The sequence below is a fragment of the Pelophylax lessonae genome (assembly GCF_965119305.1).
Source record: "Pelophylax lessonae genome assembly, chromosome: 2".
NCBI lineage: Eukaryota > Metazoa > Chordata > Amphibia > Anura > Ranidae > Pelophylax > Pelophylax lessonae.
In genome coordinates, this window is record NC_138769.1 from 471,177,187 (window position 1) to 471,192,701 (window position 15,515).

A 15,515-nucleotide genomic window follows, 5' to 3' on the forward strand; every position below is an offset into this window, starting at 1 on the left:
TAGGAGCATAAATTACACATCTAATTCAATTCCTACCTATCACACATTTGAAAGCCCTGGAGCACCAGGACAATGGAAACACCATTAAAATGACCCCATTTTGGAAAGCTAACATGCCAACATATATTCTATGATGAGTTTTTTGAATAATGTCTTTTTTTTTTTTTTTTTTTAATATTTTTTCCACAAGTTTTCAGAAAATGTGGAAAGAAAATGTCAATTTTTAAGATATTTCTAAGACACAGCATGTACATACCAAAAATGACACCCCAAAATACTTTCTGCTACTCCTCCTGAGCATGGCGATACCACATATGTGAGACTTTTTCACAGCCTGGACGCATACAGAGGCCCAACATCCAAGTAGTCACCTTCAGACATTCTAGGAGCATAAATTATACATCTAATTTCCTGACAACCTATTGCATTTTTGAAGACCCTTCATATTTCTAACACAGCATGTACATACCAATTACACCCCAAAATACATTCTGCTGAGCAAAGGGTAAACAAAAGATTACCTGTGGTTTTAGTAATGCAGTGGTCCACAGAGGAGAGCATCCAGGTTGCAGGCAGGGATGTGATAAGCTGTGTCTCTGGTGGGGCACCCCCAAGGTGGATCTTTTGGCGTCTCAGCTCGGAAGAAAGGTGCAGAGGTTTGTAGCTCTTTCTAGGAATCCTCTGGCGGATGCCACAGACGTGCTGGTGGCCCCATTGGGTCAGTATCATCTGATTTACGCCTTCCCTTCTCTCAAGCTTCTGCCAAGACTTCTATGCAGGATCGAGGCAGAAGGGATTCTGGTCATCTTAGTGGCTCTGGGCTGGCTTCGCCGGGCTTAGTATGCCAATCTGGTGCGGCTGGTCGCCGACGTTCCTTCGCAGCTTCCTCTCAGGGAGGATCTGCTGTCCCAAGGGCCGATTTGCCATCCTGCGTTACAGTCGCTGGCTTTGACGGCTTGGCTGTTGAACGCCAGGTGCTGAAGGATAGGAGTTTATCTGAGTCAGTGATTCCTACACTGTTGAAAGCTAGGAAATCTACCTCTAGGAAGATCTACCATAGTACGTGGAAGACGTACATTGTGTGGTGTGCATCTCTCGGGGTTCTTCCTCGCTCCTCGGTGGCTCAGATCTTGACCTTCCTTCAACGGGGGATTGAACAGAAATTAGCCTTGAGTACCATCAAGGCCAGGTGTCGGCTTTGGCGGTCCCCTTCCATCGACCTTTGGCCACACACTCCCTGGTGCGTACCTTTCTTCAGGGCGTCTGACATTTGGTTCCTTAAGTGCGGGCTCTGCTTGCCACCTTGGGATCTTAATTTGGTGCTTTCAGCTCTACAGAAGCCTCCCTTTGAAAATATTCGGGAGATTCCCCTGTTTATGCTGTCCCAGAAGGTGGCCTTTTTAGTGTCTATCACATCTGCGCGCAGGGTGTCTGAACTGAGGGAGTTATCCTGTCGTTCACCTTACCTGGTGATTCACAGGGATAAGGTGGTATTCGCACCTGTCCGTCGTTCCTTCCAAAGGTTGTGTCTGATTTTCATTTAAATGAAGACCTTGTGTTGCCTTTCCTGTGCCCAGGCCTAAACATCCGAAGGAAATTGCCTTGCATGCCTTGGATGTGTTCCGGGCAATTAGGGTGTTCCTGGCAGCTATGGAATCTTTCAGGAAGTCAGACTCTCAATTTGTGCACACGGATGGACCTTGAAAAGGGTTGTCCACTTCCTCTGCAACCATTTCCAGATGGATCAGACAGACAGTGGTTCAGGCCCTTCTTTCCCTGTCAAGGCGTACTCCACTAGGGCGTTTTTAGTGCCTCCTGGGTTTTCTCTCATGCGTCAGTGGCGCAGGTGCACACTTTTACAAAGTTTTTTTAAAGTGGATGTGTTGGCATCTGAGGATACTTCTTTTGGCCAGAAGGTTTTGCAGGCTGCTGTTTAGGAGGATCTGTTCCTCTGTGAGGTGTGTTGTTTTCTCTTACGTCCTCCGACAGTCGCCGCCTCTTCATATTCGTCACAATGGGGTATTAGACTTTGCTCCGAAGGAGTAGCTAGGCAACAGAATATGTTAACATTAAAGCTTTTAACATATCCCACCCTCAAGGGGTGGTCCCCTCAGTCAATACCCTCCTACTTCCTGCAACCATATCTCAGTTTCAATGTCTAGCTTGTCAGGAGTAGCTGGTTCTCTCTGTGCTGGGGCTTTGTGCCCCAGCCTCTTTCTTCTTTTTTGATTTTTTGTTTTTTCTCTCTCTTTACTTAGCTGTTCTTTTTGTCAGCATTAGTTATTTCTTCTGACGAAGAGGATCATGCGGGCTGGGTCTCGGGCTGATCCCCCTGGTCGCAGGTCGTGGATCGGTGGCTTCCCAGCCTGCCATAGAGCGTTCAGCCAGGTAACGCTCCTGGCACAGTGAACGACCCATCCCTGTTCGGTGCAGGGATGATTGGTGAGGTGGCTACCTCACTGGACGCTGTGCGGTTTCTTAACCCCCATTTTGTGCGTCTTGTATGCGACTCTCCCTGCCTCATGTGCAGCGGCTTGTTCGCCTGTGCGGGTCCCCCACACCATTGAGAGGTAAGTGTATCTATGTGGGGACCTGTCTGTCTGGGGGGGTGTCAGTCTGGGACTGTGTAACCTGCCTCTGTTCACACTGTTTGTCTCCCTATCACTCTGCTGCATGCTGCGGGCTGCAAGGGGGGGGGGAGCTGTGTGACACTGTCTGTGTCAGCCTTGTTCAGTGTGAGAAGCTGTGTGCTGTGGGGCATGTTTTGTGGCATGTTTGGGCACAATACAGCGATCGCTGCGGCGATCTGCCATGTTTTTTATATATGGATGGTGTTATGTGCATTACTGTACTGTAGGAGCGGCGGTTTCGGCGACAAACGGCGCCATTTTGCCTGCACTCGCTCCGGCCGCATGTTCTACATGCATGGCGGCCATTTTCTTGTAGCCTCCCATAGGCTTTAATAGAGCGCCCTGGTCTCATCACTTCCTCTTCTCCTGGGTACACCGATCGAGGCAGCAGCAGCGGCGAGGGTCTCCTCAGGTTTTATCCTTCTGTTCTTGCTATCCATTGCCTGTGTCAGTTTATTGTCCCTGTGGGGGTCTCATTGTGCTTGTGTGTGGTACGGTGGGCTGCGCTCGCCGCGCTTGTTAAAGGGGCAGTTAACCCTTTATTCTCCGGCATATCATATTGGGGCAATGGATTCTCAGGAGGGCAAATTTCCTGCCACCTTGGTGGAAAGCCAGGGGACCGCTGTTTCCCCCCCAGGGGGGGATTTGGCCACTATTGTGGCCGGCCTTGCTGCTCAGGTGCAGATGCTGGTGGCTGCTCAATCTACTAAAAGACCCAGAGTTTCTATTTGCTCTGATTCTGAGGGTGAAGGTGATGGGGCTGTTATGGCGGGGGTCTCCTTATCGGGGTCCCGCTCCTCCCTGGATCTAGTGGGGTCCGAGGTGGAGGCTGAGGTTGAGGGGGTTGATAATTCTCCCCCTGGCTCGCCTGAAGAGCTTGCAATCATGGATGACTTGATTGCTTCCATAAAACAAACGCTGCGTTTGCAGGATGAAGTGTGTCCCCCCGCTGCCTTGGCGGCTTATGGGACGCAGAGAAAACGCAGGACGCCGCAGGTTTTTCCCTGCAATGATGATTTTCAGCGCGCTGTTAAGGAACAGTGGCGCAATTTACGCAAACCTTTTGCTGTGCCAAGTAGGTTCAAGCTGCGTTATCCTTTTTCGCCTTCCACTGATGAACGGTGGTGTGTACCACCCCCGGTGGATCACGCAATTGCGGTTTTGAACAAATCCACTGCGATTCCTGCAGAGGATTCCCCGGTGTTCCGTGATGCCACGGATAGAAGAATGGAGTCTCTTGCCCGTCATACTTATTCTGTTACGGGTTCTATGCTTAAAGCTCTGTTTGCCTCTCTCATGGCGGCCCAGGCTGTCGCAAGTTGGACGCAGATGCTTAGGCGCGTCCTAGTGGCCGATTCGGCCTCGCCGGCGACCCTGGATATGGTGGATCAAATTCACCAGGGTGTCATGTATCTGTGTGATGCGGACTTGGACTTAGTCCCGTTGGCTGCACGTGTACACAGCGTGGCGGTGTTGTCTCGCCGCCTGGTTTGGTTGAAGTGTTGGTCGGTGGACCAATCTTCGCGTAAGACCTTAGCCAATCTGCCTTATGATGGGTCTCGCCTTTTTTGGGGAGTCCTTGGATGTGTTGATTAAGGGGATAACCGGGGGTAAGAGCACTCTCTTGCCCCATTTCCCCAAGGCTAAGGGGGCTTCTGGGAAGAAGCATGCTAATTTTCGGCCCCCTCAGGGGTCCTTTCGTGCCTTTCGGTCGCACTACAAGGGCAAACCGTTCAAGGGACAAGGCTCTCAAAAGAAGCCCTGGTCTGGTAAACAGAAGTCCGGTCAGTCCGGACCCGCTGCCCATAACAGTGCGGCCTGAAGGGGCGCCCTCACCCAGTTTTGGGGTGGGGGGACGCTTGCTCGGTTTTCTTCAACCCTGGTTGGCCCGTGTGCGGGACAGGTGGGTTCAGGAGATCGTTCGATCTGGTTACAAGATCGAGTTTCTCTCTCGGCCGGAGAGCATATTTTTTCCCTCAAATCTTCAACTGTCTCCAGAGCGTTTACGGGACCTGCACCTGGCGGTGCGAGACCTGAGGGCTCAGGGAGTGGTGGTTCCGGTGCCTCATCGGGACAGATTTCGGGGGTTTTATTCCAATCTGTTCACCGTGCCCAGGAAGGAGGGCAAGGTTCGTCCAATTCTGGACTTGAAGGCTCTAAACCGCTCTGTGCGGGTTCGCAAGTTCCGCATGGAATCCCTGCGGTCGGTGGTGGCTGCCCTGGTTCCAGGGGAATTCATGGCCTCCATCGATTTGAAGGATGCGTATCTTCACATCCCCATTTTCGAGGGTCACCAGAGGTACCTTGGATTCGCCATTGCGGAGGATCACTACCAGTTCGTGGCGTTACCTTTTGGTCTCGCCTCGGCTCCGCGGGTTTTCACCAAGGTGCTTGCACCGGTTCTGGCATTATTGAGAGCCCAGGGCATCCCTGTCCTGGGGTATCTGGACGACATTCTGGTTCGGTCTGCGACCAGCCAGGGTCTGGAGAAGGACCTGTCTGTCACGCTGCAAACTCTGCAGGAGTTTGGTTGGATGATAAATTTTCCAAAGTCGACACTGAGTCCGTCGGTTCGTCTTCCCTACCTGGGAATGATCCTGGACTCGGTTCAGGCGAAGGTCTTCCTGCCGGAAGACAAACTCGGAACTCTTCAGGTGGAAGTCAGGTCCCTCAGGGACTTTCCGCACTCGTCTCTGCGGACGTGCATGAGATGTCTGGGATTGATGGTCTCGGCCTTCGAGGCGATTCCCTTCGCCCAGTTTCACACGCGGGGTCTCCAAGCGGAGATCCTGTCCGGGTGGGACGGGCGACCTCAATCTCTGGATCTTCAAATCTCGTTGGGCCATCGCACCAGAAGGGACCTTCTGTGGTGGCTCCAGTCCCCGATGGTGTCGGGGGGCAAGTCTTTTCGTCCTATCTCGTGGACGGTGATCACCACGGATGCCAGCCTGTCGGGCTGGGGTGGTGTTCTGGGCGTTCTGTCCGCCCAGGGAACTTGGTCGGAGGGGGAGTCCTCCCTTCCGATCAACATTCTGGAATTGCGTGCGATAAATCTCTGTCTTCATCGTTGGACGGACCGGCTGCAGGGCTGCCCGGTTCGGGTGCAGACGGACAATGCCACGGCGGTGGCCTACATCAACCACCAAGGGGGCATCAGGAGTGCCCGAGCGGCCCGAGAAGTGGCCGACATTCTGTCCTGGGCCGAGACTCATGTCCCGGCGATAACGGCGGTTCACATTCCGGGGTGGAGAACTGGCAGGCGGACTATCTGAGTCGCCAGACCCTGGATCAGGGGGAATGGTCTCTCCACCCGGCTGTCTTCCAGATGTTGTGCGCGAAGTGGGGTCTTCCAGATGTGGACCTGTTCGCGTCTCGTCTCAACAACAAGGTGAGAAGGTTCGTGGCAAGGACGCGCGACCCTCGGGCAGACGCGTCGGACGCGTTAGTGGCCCCGTGGCATCAGTACAAGCTGATGTACGCGTTTCCACCGCTTCAGTTGCTGTCCAGGTTCCTTCGCAGGTTACACTCGGAACGCAGCACGGTGATTCTTGTGGCGCCGGATTGGTCACGCCGGTCCTGGTACGCAGACCTCGTGAATCTGGCGGTCGACGCCCCGTGGCGTCTGCCTCTTCGAGACGATCTCCTGTCTCAAGGGCCGATATACCATCCTGCTTTACAGTCGCTGGCTTTGACGGCCTGGCTGTTGAGACCGAGGTCCTGAAGGAGAGGGGTCTCTCCCCTGAGGTCGTTCATACCTTGATCAACGCGAGGAAGTCTTCCTCGGGGAAGGTTTACTACCGTACTTGGAAGGCCTATTTTGCCTGGTGTGAGTCCAGGGGGTTTTCACCCCGCACGTACTCGGTTTCCCGAGTGTTGTCCTTCCTTCAAACAGGTGTCGATCAGCGTTTGGCGCTGGCTACGATAAAGGGTCAGGTGTCTGCGCTGGCCGTTCTTTTTCAACGTCCCGTGGCTTCCAACTCCTTGGTTGGCACTTTTGTTCAGGGAGTGCGGCATCTGGTTCCTCTTAGGAGGGATCCTCTGCCCCCTTGGGACTTGAATTCTATCTGTGTTACAACGTGCTCCTTTTGAACAGATCAGGGAGATCTCGTTGTCTATGTTGTCCAAAAAGGTCGCCTTTTTGGTTGCGATCACTTCGGCTCGCAGAGTGTCGGAGCTGGCGGCTTTGTCCTGCAAGTCTCCGTATCTGGTTATTCACTTGGATAAGGTGGTCTTGCGACCTAATCCTTCTTCTTTTCTTCCGAAGCGAGTTTCGGAATTCCATCTCAATGAGGATATTGTCTTGCCTTCGCTGTGCGCGAAGCCTAAACATCCGAAAGAGGTGAGACTACATTCTTTGGATGTTGTTCGGGCGATAAGGGTTTACCTTAAATCGACTGAGTCTTTTCGAAAGACGGATTCCTTGTTTGTTCTTCCAGAGGGTCCTCGGAAGGGCATGGCGGCGTCGGCCTCTACCATCGCCAAATGGATCAGGCAGACCATTGAACAGGTCTATGCTTTGCAGGGGAAGGTTCCCCTGTGCCTGTGAAGGCGCACTCTACTAGATCTCTGAGTATGTCTTGGGCCTGTCGTCATGGGGCTTCTGTAGCCCAGGTGTGTAAGGCAGCGACCTGGTCGACCGTACACACTTTCACAAAATTCTACAAGGTAGATGTTCAGGCATCGGCGGATGCTTCCTTTGGCCGCAAGGTTCTTATTGCGGCTGTTCCCTAGGATCACCTGTTGGGATCCCTGGCTGTTGGGATATGTCTTTTATCCCCTGGTTATTTGTTTTTCCTGGGTTGTTGCTCCTGTTGAGCAAGTTTTTTCCTTTTGCCCAGCTGGTTTCCTTCCTTTGGTAAGGTTCCTTTGTTTGATGCGGAGACTGCGTTGCCTTACGGCGCGGATGCGTTTCCCACCCCTCATGTTTGCACTGCTTTGGGACGTCCCCATTGTGACGAATATGAAGAGGCGGCGACTGTCGGAGGACGTAAGAGAAAACGGAATTTTTGTAAAATCTTGCCTGTAAAATTCCTTTCTCTGAGTCCTCCGATAGTCGCCGCCCCCGCCCCTCTTTTGGGGTTTTGGTTATATACTCTACTGCTATTCCACTGAAACTGAGATATGGTTGCAGGAAGTAGGAGGGTATTGACTGAGGGGACCACCCCTTGAGGGTGGGATATGTTAAAAGCTTTAATGTTAACATATTCTGTTGCCTAGCTACTCCTTCGGAGCAAAGTCTAATACCCCATTGTGACGAATATGAAGAGGCGGCGACTGTCGGAGGACTCAGAGAAAGGAATTTTACAGGTAAGATTTTACAAAAATTCGGTTTTTTCAGGTGGGCTCCAGTTGTTCGGTTGAGCTCCACTTGCCTGGTTGGCTAATGTTTAGCCTTGGGAATTTTTTTGTTGTTCCCACCTCTCATGTTTAAAAAGGCTTTGGGACGTCCCAATGGGTATGAATATCAGGAGCTGTGTCCATCAATGAAAGAAAGAGAAATAGGGATTTTTGACTTGCCGTAAAATCCATTTCGCTGATGTTCATTGGCGGACACAGTACCCACCCCTCTGTGGAGTTCTAATTCTCCTGACACTGCTTGTAACAAAACTGAGTGACTATAGCAGAGCGAGGGAGTATAAATACCCCCTGGAACTGCCCGTGGGTGTAGCCAGAATTATTTTCTGCCTAGTGTCCTACTTCTGTAGGGGGCAGTATAACCCAATGGTTATGAATATCAGGAGCTGTGTCTGTCAATGAACGTCAGAGAAATGGATTTTACGGTAAGTCAAAAATCCCATTTTCTCCTCGCTGATCAGTGGTCACATGACCGCCCCGCAATTGTCAGAGGAGATCTCGGCCCCTCCCTCTGTAGTACATAAATCGAAGGAAAAGATCGACGGGCGGTCACGTGACCGCTGATCGGCGAGAAGAAATAAAGTATTTAGAAGAAGAATTTAAAAAAATGACATACACTGTATAGTACATGTTATCCTAGCAGAGGGGCTGCCAGTGATTGTGAGCACTGCCCTTACAACCCCTTTAAGTTTACTACTATAGCTGCTCAGTCATGCTACTGAAACAAATTGGTTGCTTTCTTTCGATTTTAGTTTTTATGAAAGCTGCTACACAAGAGAATAGAAGTCAAGTAACAGTTACACAAAAAGTGTTCGCAATTACTTTTCATCTACAGGCTTGAAAGAAAAGAAGAATAATTGATCAACAATCCTATTTTGTTTTTTTTACGATTGCTTGGAGAGAACTTCAATTTTTTTAGGTGAAAATTTGTGAAACTAATCTTATTAGAATGATTACCAAGCTTTCACCCAAAATCTTCTTTAGAAGTGATTATGCATTGCAGATTTCTAATCTGTGAGATTACAATCTTCCTTTTAGTCCTTCTTTACAGTATGGTTTAAGGTCATTGGGTAAAGGGAGAGAGGCTTGATTCAGGGAGTGGGAGTTTAAAGCTTTACTAGGAGCGGTAGTGGGGGAGGCTTGACAATATCTATGGATTATGTACGTCTTAACCTGACTGCAGAGCTTGTTCACTACTACATGACTGTAAAACTCAATGATAGAGTATTAACACGCAGTAGTAAATATTTGCTTGGAGCTTTGTTGTTGGGATTTTGGGAAAGAGCAGGTATTGAAGATATCAATCCCAAGGGTGGAACATAGTGACTATTATGTTCGAAGTAAAGAAAGAGGGCTGATATAAGACATTCTATATAATGCCTGAGTTGGAAATCATGAAATACTTAAAGGATGGGGACTTTGCTTCTTGTGTTTCATGCATCAATCTTGCTAATATAAAGGTGAAGGGGAGGGTACAGACACAGCATTCCTCCCCCGACTCCCAGTTATCCTAAAGCAGGACAGACACTGACAAACGTTTCTTATGGGTCTGTGGTTTAGGAAGTCTTATAAGCAGCCCTCCCAACTTCAAAGATATACAATTGTTAAAAGGTTACAATTAGAGATATAGCATGTTTTGCCTTTAAAAGCTATAGATTCTTTAAAGCTGGAGTTTTCCTTCAAGAACAAAATGATTGCAAAATCTTCTGTTTACTTTTCAGGATTACCTAAAGACTTATTCAGCAGAAGAGTTCCGAATGTTTTGCTTACGATCTAAATATAAATCAGGTAATGGTGTTGATGCGATTCATAATTTCTCTGCAATACATGCACACTTCCCTACGCTTTATCCCTTTTAAGCACACTGCAAGTACAGAAAAATGTTGATGTGCCAGAAATATATTGTGCTCCTGCCTTTCAATTTGGCAGAGCAACACAGCTTTGAATTCCTAAGCACTTGGTGTCAAGCCTGCCTACTTTATTTCTGATAGATTACAAAGAAAACAGACCTTTCTTCAGCACCATCCTGCCTTTTATATTACCTATATGGGCACAGCAAATGACTGCCACGTAAGGTGTTCTGGCTTAGGTCAACACTCTTTTCGGCTAAGTGGCCATTTCCCTCTGGGACACATAGGCCATATTAATCCTCAGTAAGCACTGCCCTCGCACAGGCAGGGAGGTGAAGAGAAGGACAATGTGATGAGCCTACCTGAAAAAATCATTTTCAGGTAGAGAGGTCCCCCTGGCAAGGTTCAACCTGCAAATGGTTCCCCAAAGAGTTAGACTAGATCCCAATCCCTGCCTTTATCTAATAACTTAACTGTCTCAGGAGAACAGTACTCCACTTCCCTTGTGTTAAGGGAGGAATACCTGGAAGTCCTATCTGCATTGCAGGGCCAGCTCTCAAGGGTTCTAACTGCATTTTCTGGAACACCTGGAATGCAAAAGTGGGCACTCTCCTTTCCCTCCTCTTTTATTTAGGGTGGATATGGTGTCAGAGGAAATTCCTCTAAATGAGGAAAATTGGAAGTTTGAGGATCAAAAATTCTCAGTGGATGAGTCTTCACAGGAGAAATCTTAGGGTCCAGGTCTGCCTCAGACACAGGAGACCATAGTGGGCTTCCTAGCGGATGTGATATGCACTAACTATAAGTTACCACTACCAGAATTTTCTTCCCCAAAAGTCACTGGATTTGGGTCCTGGCATAGAAGATGCTTTCGCCACCAAAGCAATCTGCTCTCCAGTACCCCATGGAGAAAGGATTGTACAAAAAATTGTATTCTCTGGCAGTTAACCTGGGTATTTCTTATCTAAAACTCTACACCCTATGGCTAGGATCCTGATGGTCCCACTGGATGAGGTCCCTGTTAGGTGATTAGGGGCCCTCTTTAAGGCATCCTTCTCTCTGGTGGGAGCAGCTCTGCAGCCTGCTGTGGCTGTAGTGGGAGTTTGTCAAGCCCTTGAAGTTTGAGCGAAGCATGTTCTCAGTCCAAGAAATCAGATCAGGAGGACCCTGTCATTTGGCAGCTTCTGTAAGACTTTTCAAGAACCCTAAGATTTATGAATTGCTTTGTGGATACCTTGGAAAACTCCATAAAGCAGGTTTCATGGGTGGGCACTATGTTGGCCTACATAAGAAGGGTCCTATGGCTCAAATGTTGGTTGGTGGAACTTCTCTGGAAGAATTCAGTTGAGTGGTTGGTTGCCCTTTGAGGGCAAATGCTTGTTTGGAACATCCTTGAATGCCTATATTCAGGAGGTGACTTCAAGCAAAAGCATACGCTTACCCCTTAAAAAAAAGATGAGTGAAAAGCTGGAAACAAGTGACACCTTCAAAGTCCAAGAAACGGTCCTTTCATAAACAACCAACTTGGGTCTCTAAGCAAAAGCTCATGTCCCAGTTCCGTAAAAATAACTGGACCCCTAAGTCCTTTTGGTTTTGGAGGCAAATTCTCCTATCAGTGAAGGGGCACCAACTTGCGTGAGTGGAGGGGAAAATGTCTGTGGGTCTTTGTGGCTGTCTAAACCAGGGAAGTTACAGACAAGTAGGTTTGCAGTGTAGTGTTTAGAGGCTACAAGCTGGAGTTTATCTGCTTTCCCCCACCATGTTTTATATGCTTGAAAGTATCTTTAGATTCACTTAAACAAGCAGTTTACTTTGTGGCCACGTAGGTGTCCCAAGGTGTCATCGCACCATAGTCAACAGAGGAAAGGCTTTTATTCCAACTTGTTTACAATTCTCAAGCCAAATGGAGACTTTTGGCCCATTCTAGGCCCTCTGGGTCTCTTGTTCCTGAAAGCACAGAAATTCTGTCTGGAGTGCTCCCAGTCAGTAATTGCTTCACTTTATCAGGGAGACTGCCTAGTGTTAGTGGCCATCAAGGATGCCTGTCTGCATATCTCAGTTTTACAGCATCACCACTGGTTTCTACATTTCATAGTATACCTGGCTAAGGCTCCAGTGTGTTTACCAAGGTGTTGGCTCTGGTTCTAGGTATTTTGAGAACTTTGGGAAAACCCCATTGTGGGATACCTGGATGACCTTATTCTAAAGCCCTATATGACTGGGTGACATCAGAAACCAGGCGACATTTGGCCCATTTGTATGCCAGCCAATCCAACAGAAGCCGGCCATTTAGCTGGCTTTTGTCAGACGAGCATGCTGGAAAATGAGCAGCCCACCGATTCCCAATCACCACTGATCGGAGTGTTTTGGTGGAGGGGGGGACGCCCGTGCCCTGTCTGAACGCAACAGCTCTGTAGGGGAGATCACTGTACTAACATTGGATCGTTTGTACAGTGGCTTTGACTGGAGCTGACCGTTTCTTTTCGTTCAACCCACTAGGTTGAATGGAAAAAAACTCCTAGTGTGTACCAGACTTTAGAGAGCAATAGGCTCAGAAACTGACCACAAATGTCCAGCAGAAGGTACAAATCCTACAGAGGTTCAGAGGACTAAAACTTTAGAAGTTGGCTTTGGTTCTAACTCAGGGCCTGGAGAACCTAGGCTGAATCCTCAATCCTCTGTGGTTCAGGAGAAGGTATGGCTTCCACAGGAGGAATGCCTGTCTTTTTGAGCCCAGATGGAATCCCTGAGGTCGTTCGAAAGTCACTCAATTTGGACATTTATGAAAGTACTGGGGAAGATGGTAAATACCTTGTGCTGTGGCATACGTTCTTCATCAAGGAGGGACGAAAAGCAGAGCAGCTCAGGAAAAAGCAGATCAAGTGGTCAAGATTAACGGTTTTGTGTCCTGTATTGCAGGTACACCAAAAATACAATTTTTGTGCTTATTCAACAGATATACCATAACACTTTCAATTGTATATTTAACAGACCAAAAGGGAGCAAATAGAAGTATATTGTTAGGTTTTACATACACTTTACACAAATCATTTTTGGAAATGTTTTGAAGTTTCTTACAGATTATTCCTGCAAGTAACCACACTTCAAGCATTTACTGATGCAGGTTGACAATGCTAAGCTCACAATTCGCAGAAGCACTGTCAGCCAGCCATACAACCTTCTTTAGTTGGTTGTTGGGTTGCCTGTCAAGCCTATTCGATATGAAGCCCAATGACCAACTGCAGGAGTTTGACGACAGGCTGACAACATTGCTAATTGTGAGGCAGTGGTTTAGCATTGTCAGTCTGCAACAGGAAATGCTATTACTTGCAGGATTACCTGGTGTAACGTTCAGTGCCTCCAATTTCCATTATCCAGTAAAAGTGATAAATTGCATTGATGGATATCATTTTGGTGTCAAATATCTATTGTGCTGATCATTTTATTACATGTGTTTTTTTTTTTGTTTGTTTGTTTTTTTCATAAATGTCATGGAAGTCACATTTACATAGACTGGTTTATAAAAGGTATGTCATTTGGGTATAATTGCCTTTTAAGACTCTGTTCACATATGCTGAGGCTGCAGCTCACAGCATGGGATTTGGTGCTTCCCTGTTCACGGATTCAGGCGCGAATCAGTTCCGATTGTTTTGCTTAAATTCACACCTTAATCGGAACCAAAAGGCGCACAGGACCCTTTTAAAATGTGGAGTGCGGTCACCCTGGAGCTGTGTGAACCGACTCCATTGAGAGCCGGTCACACTCTCCTGACACGCTAATTGGATGCAGGGAAACCTGCATCCAATTCTCATGTATGAACCTGACCTAATACTTCTGTCTTTGAGGTGAGTGTAGTGATAAGCTAAAAATCTTTAACTCAGTGTTTCCTTACAAAATGACTGTTCAGTGGTGTCTGCAGCTACCCACAGTCACAGGGGTTAGCTGCACAATCCAGTAAAAAAACATCTAATTTCTATATTAAGGGGTGTCTGCTTTGGGGACAAAGATACCAGTATAGACCTATAAAAGTGATGTAAATAGTTTTTTGTTGTCAGTATAAACCTGAGAATGGTTCTAACCCTTGTTTCTTCTACTTAATAAAACATTTTGCCTTGCAATCATGGTAACTCTGTTTTCAAGTCTATAAAATTCTCTGATAGGGTAGATCTTGGAATTGGGGAATTGTGCCATATTATGTGTTAACGGGATGCTAGCCATGGGAGAATTATATGGATAGTCATTGCTGAAAGAGAAAATTTACCTGACTATTACATAGATGCCTCTGAGTCACTAGCCTACAATAGGCATAAAGATGAGGTATAAAAACTTTTTTCTCAGATTTTTTTTTTTTTTTCTGGGCCAGATTGCAGACAGACTGCTACCATTTTCAGGAGGTAGGCAATGCCAGAACTTGGTATTTCTTTAATGGCTGGTGTACATAAAAAAAAAAAAAATAAAAAGACTGAGATCCTTTAAAAAAATTGGAAACTTGGATAATGCTGTTGGCCTTTTTTAATAAACCTGATAGCTGATGTGTAACAGGGATATCTGATAAGTTTTATATTGCCAGAAAATTATTAAATGTTTGTTTTATTGTTTAACATATTTAGCTGTAGAGTACAGCCAAGATTCCATGACTGAAGCAAGAAGTATTCTTAAGATAATTTCATCATTTATTGATGATTCCAATGCATATCTAAAAGGTCAGCTCACTTGCCAGCCGATTCAGGAGGATATACTCTGGCACAGGTAATATATGACCAGCATTTGAACTCCTATGAAAAATGTACCATATTATGAAATCCATTCACAATGGTAGCACACCAGGGTAAGGATACTTATTTTCAAAATATGTGACAGTTATCTTCAGTTGACTTTTATGACATTTATTACAGTCACATGGCTCAAAATAGAGTGCATTATGCTTGTGTCAAGTTTAGTGATTTGAGCCGAATGTGCTTCTTGGATGAATGGTGCATGACCTTGAACACTGATAGAGCTGTATATTTTGTAGTGGATTTACAATAATGCTCAATATTGTGATTTAGAGATTTCATTCTGTGCTTGAACATGCTTTTTGGCAATATATACATTTTTTATTGGTGCTAGTAAAATGTGTGCAGTACATATATACTGTACGTGGGCAAGCATGGATTCAATGTTTTGTACCAGCAAAGTGTAATTTCTTGTTGTCACATGAAAAGATATAATATATTTACAAAAATGTGAGGGGTGTACTCACTTTTGTGAGATACTGAATATGTGTGGGGAGGCGGGCATACCTGTTGTAGGTTTAAAGTACAGGCACCTAGAGACTGCAGCAGCCTTTTAAACCCTCCTGTTAGAGATAAATGGAGGGCTGTTCTGACACATACCGCTTTGGAATAGCCTAAAGCTTTTCTGGACCTTCATGCACATTTCTATTGGTTACTGAGGCAGCCTATAATACTTATAGGGTTGCCAAACTTTTCTTTAAGCCAAACACTTTAGCAGCGCATTTTCTTTTAGTATATGCTATAGGATTGTAAAAGGCCTGGGACACCTTTGGGCGCCCTAAAGAGAGTAGAAATGCAGCATGCATAGCATGGCACACCGGACAGTGGGTGTGGCCAAATTGTGTTACCAATGGGAGTGGCATAAAGGGCCATGGTTAAACAAATAAAACAAAAGTGTTCACGTA

The 15,515-nt window shown here is 47.0% G+C and overlaps 1 protein-coding gene across 1 annotated transcript in view; it reads left to right on the top strand.

Moving 5' to 3' along the window:
- The window catches only part of CARS2 (cysteinyl-tRNA synthetase 2, mitochondrial), a 131,146-nt gene that overhangs the window by 96,815 nt on the left and 18,816 nt on the right, over positions 1-15,515 (top strand). Inside the window, exons 10-11 of the mRNA XM_082246278.1 lie at positions 9,707-9,773; positions 14,446-14,584. Of these exons, the coding sequence (XP_082102404.1) occupies positions 9,707-9,773; positions 14,446-14,584 (206 nt within the window). The remainder of the gene's footprint in view (positions 1-9,706; positions 9,774-14,445; positions 14,585-15,515) is intronic.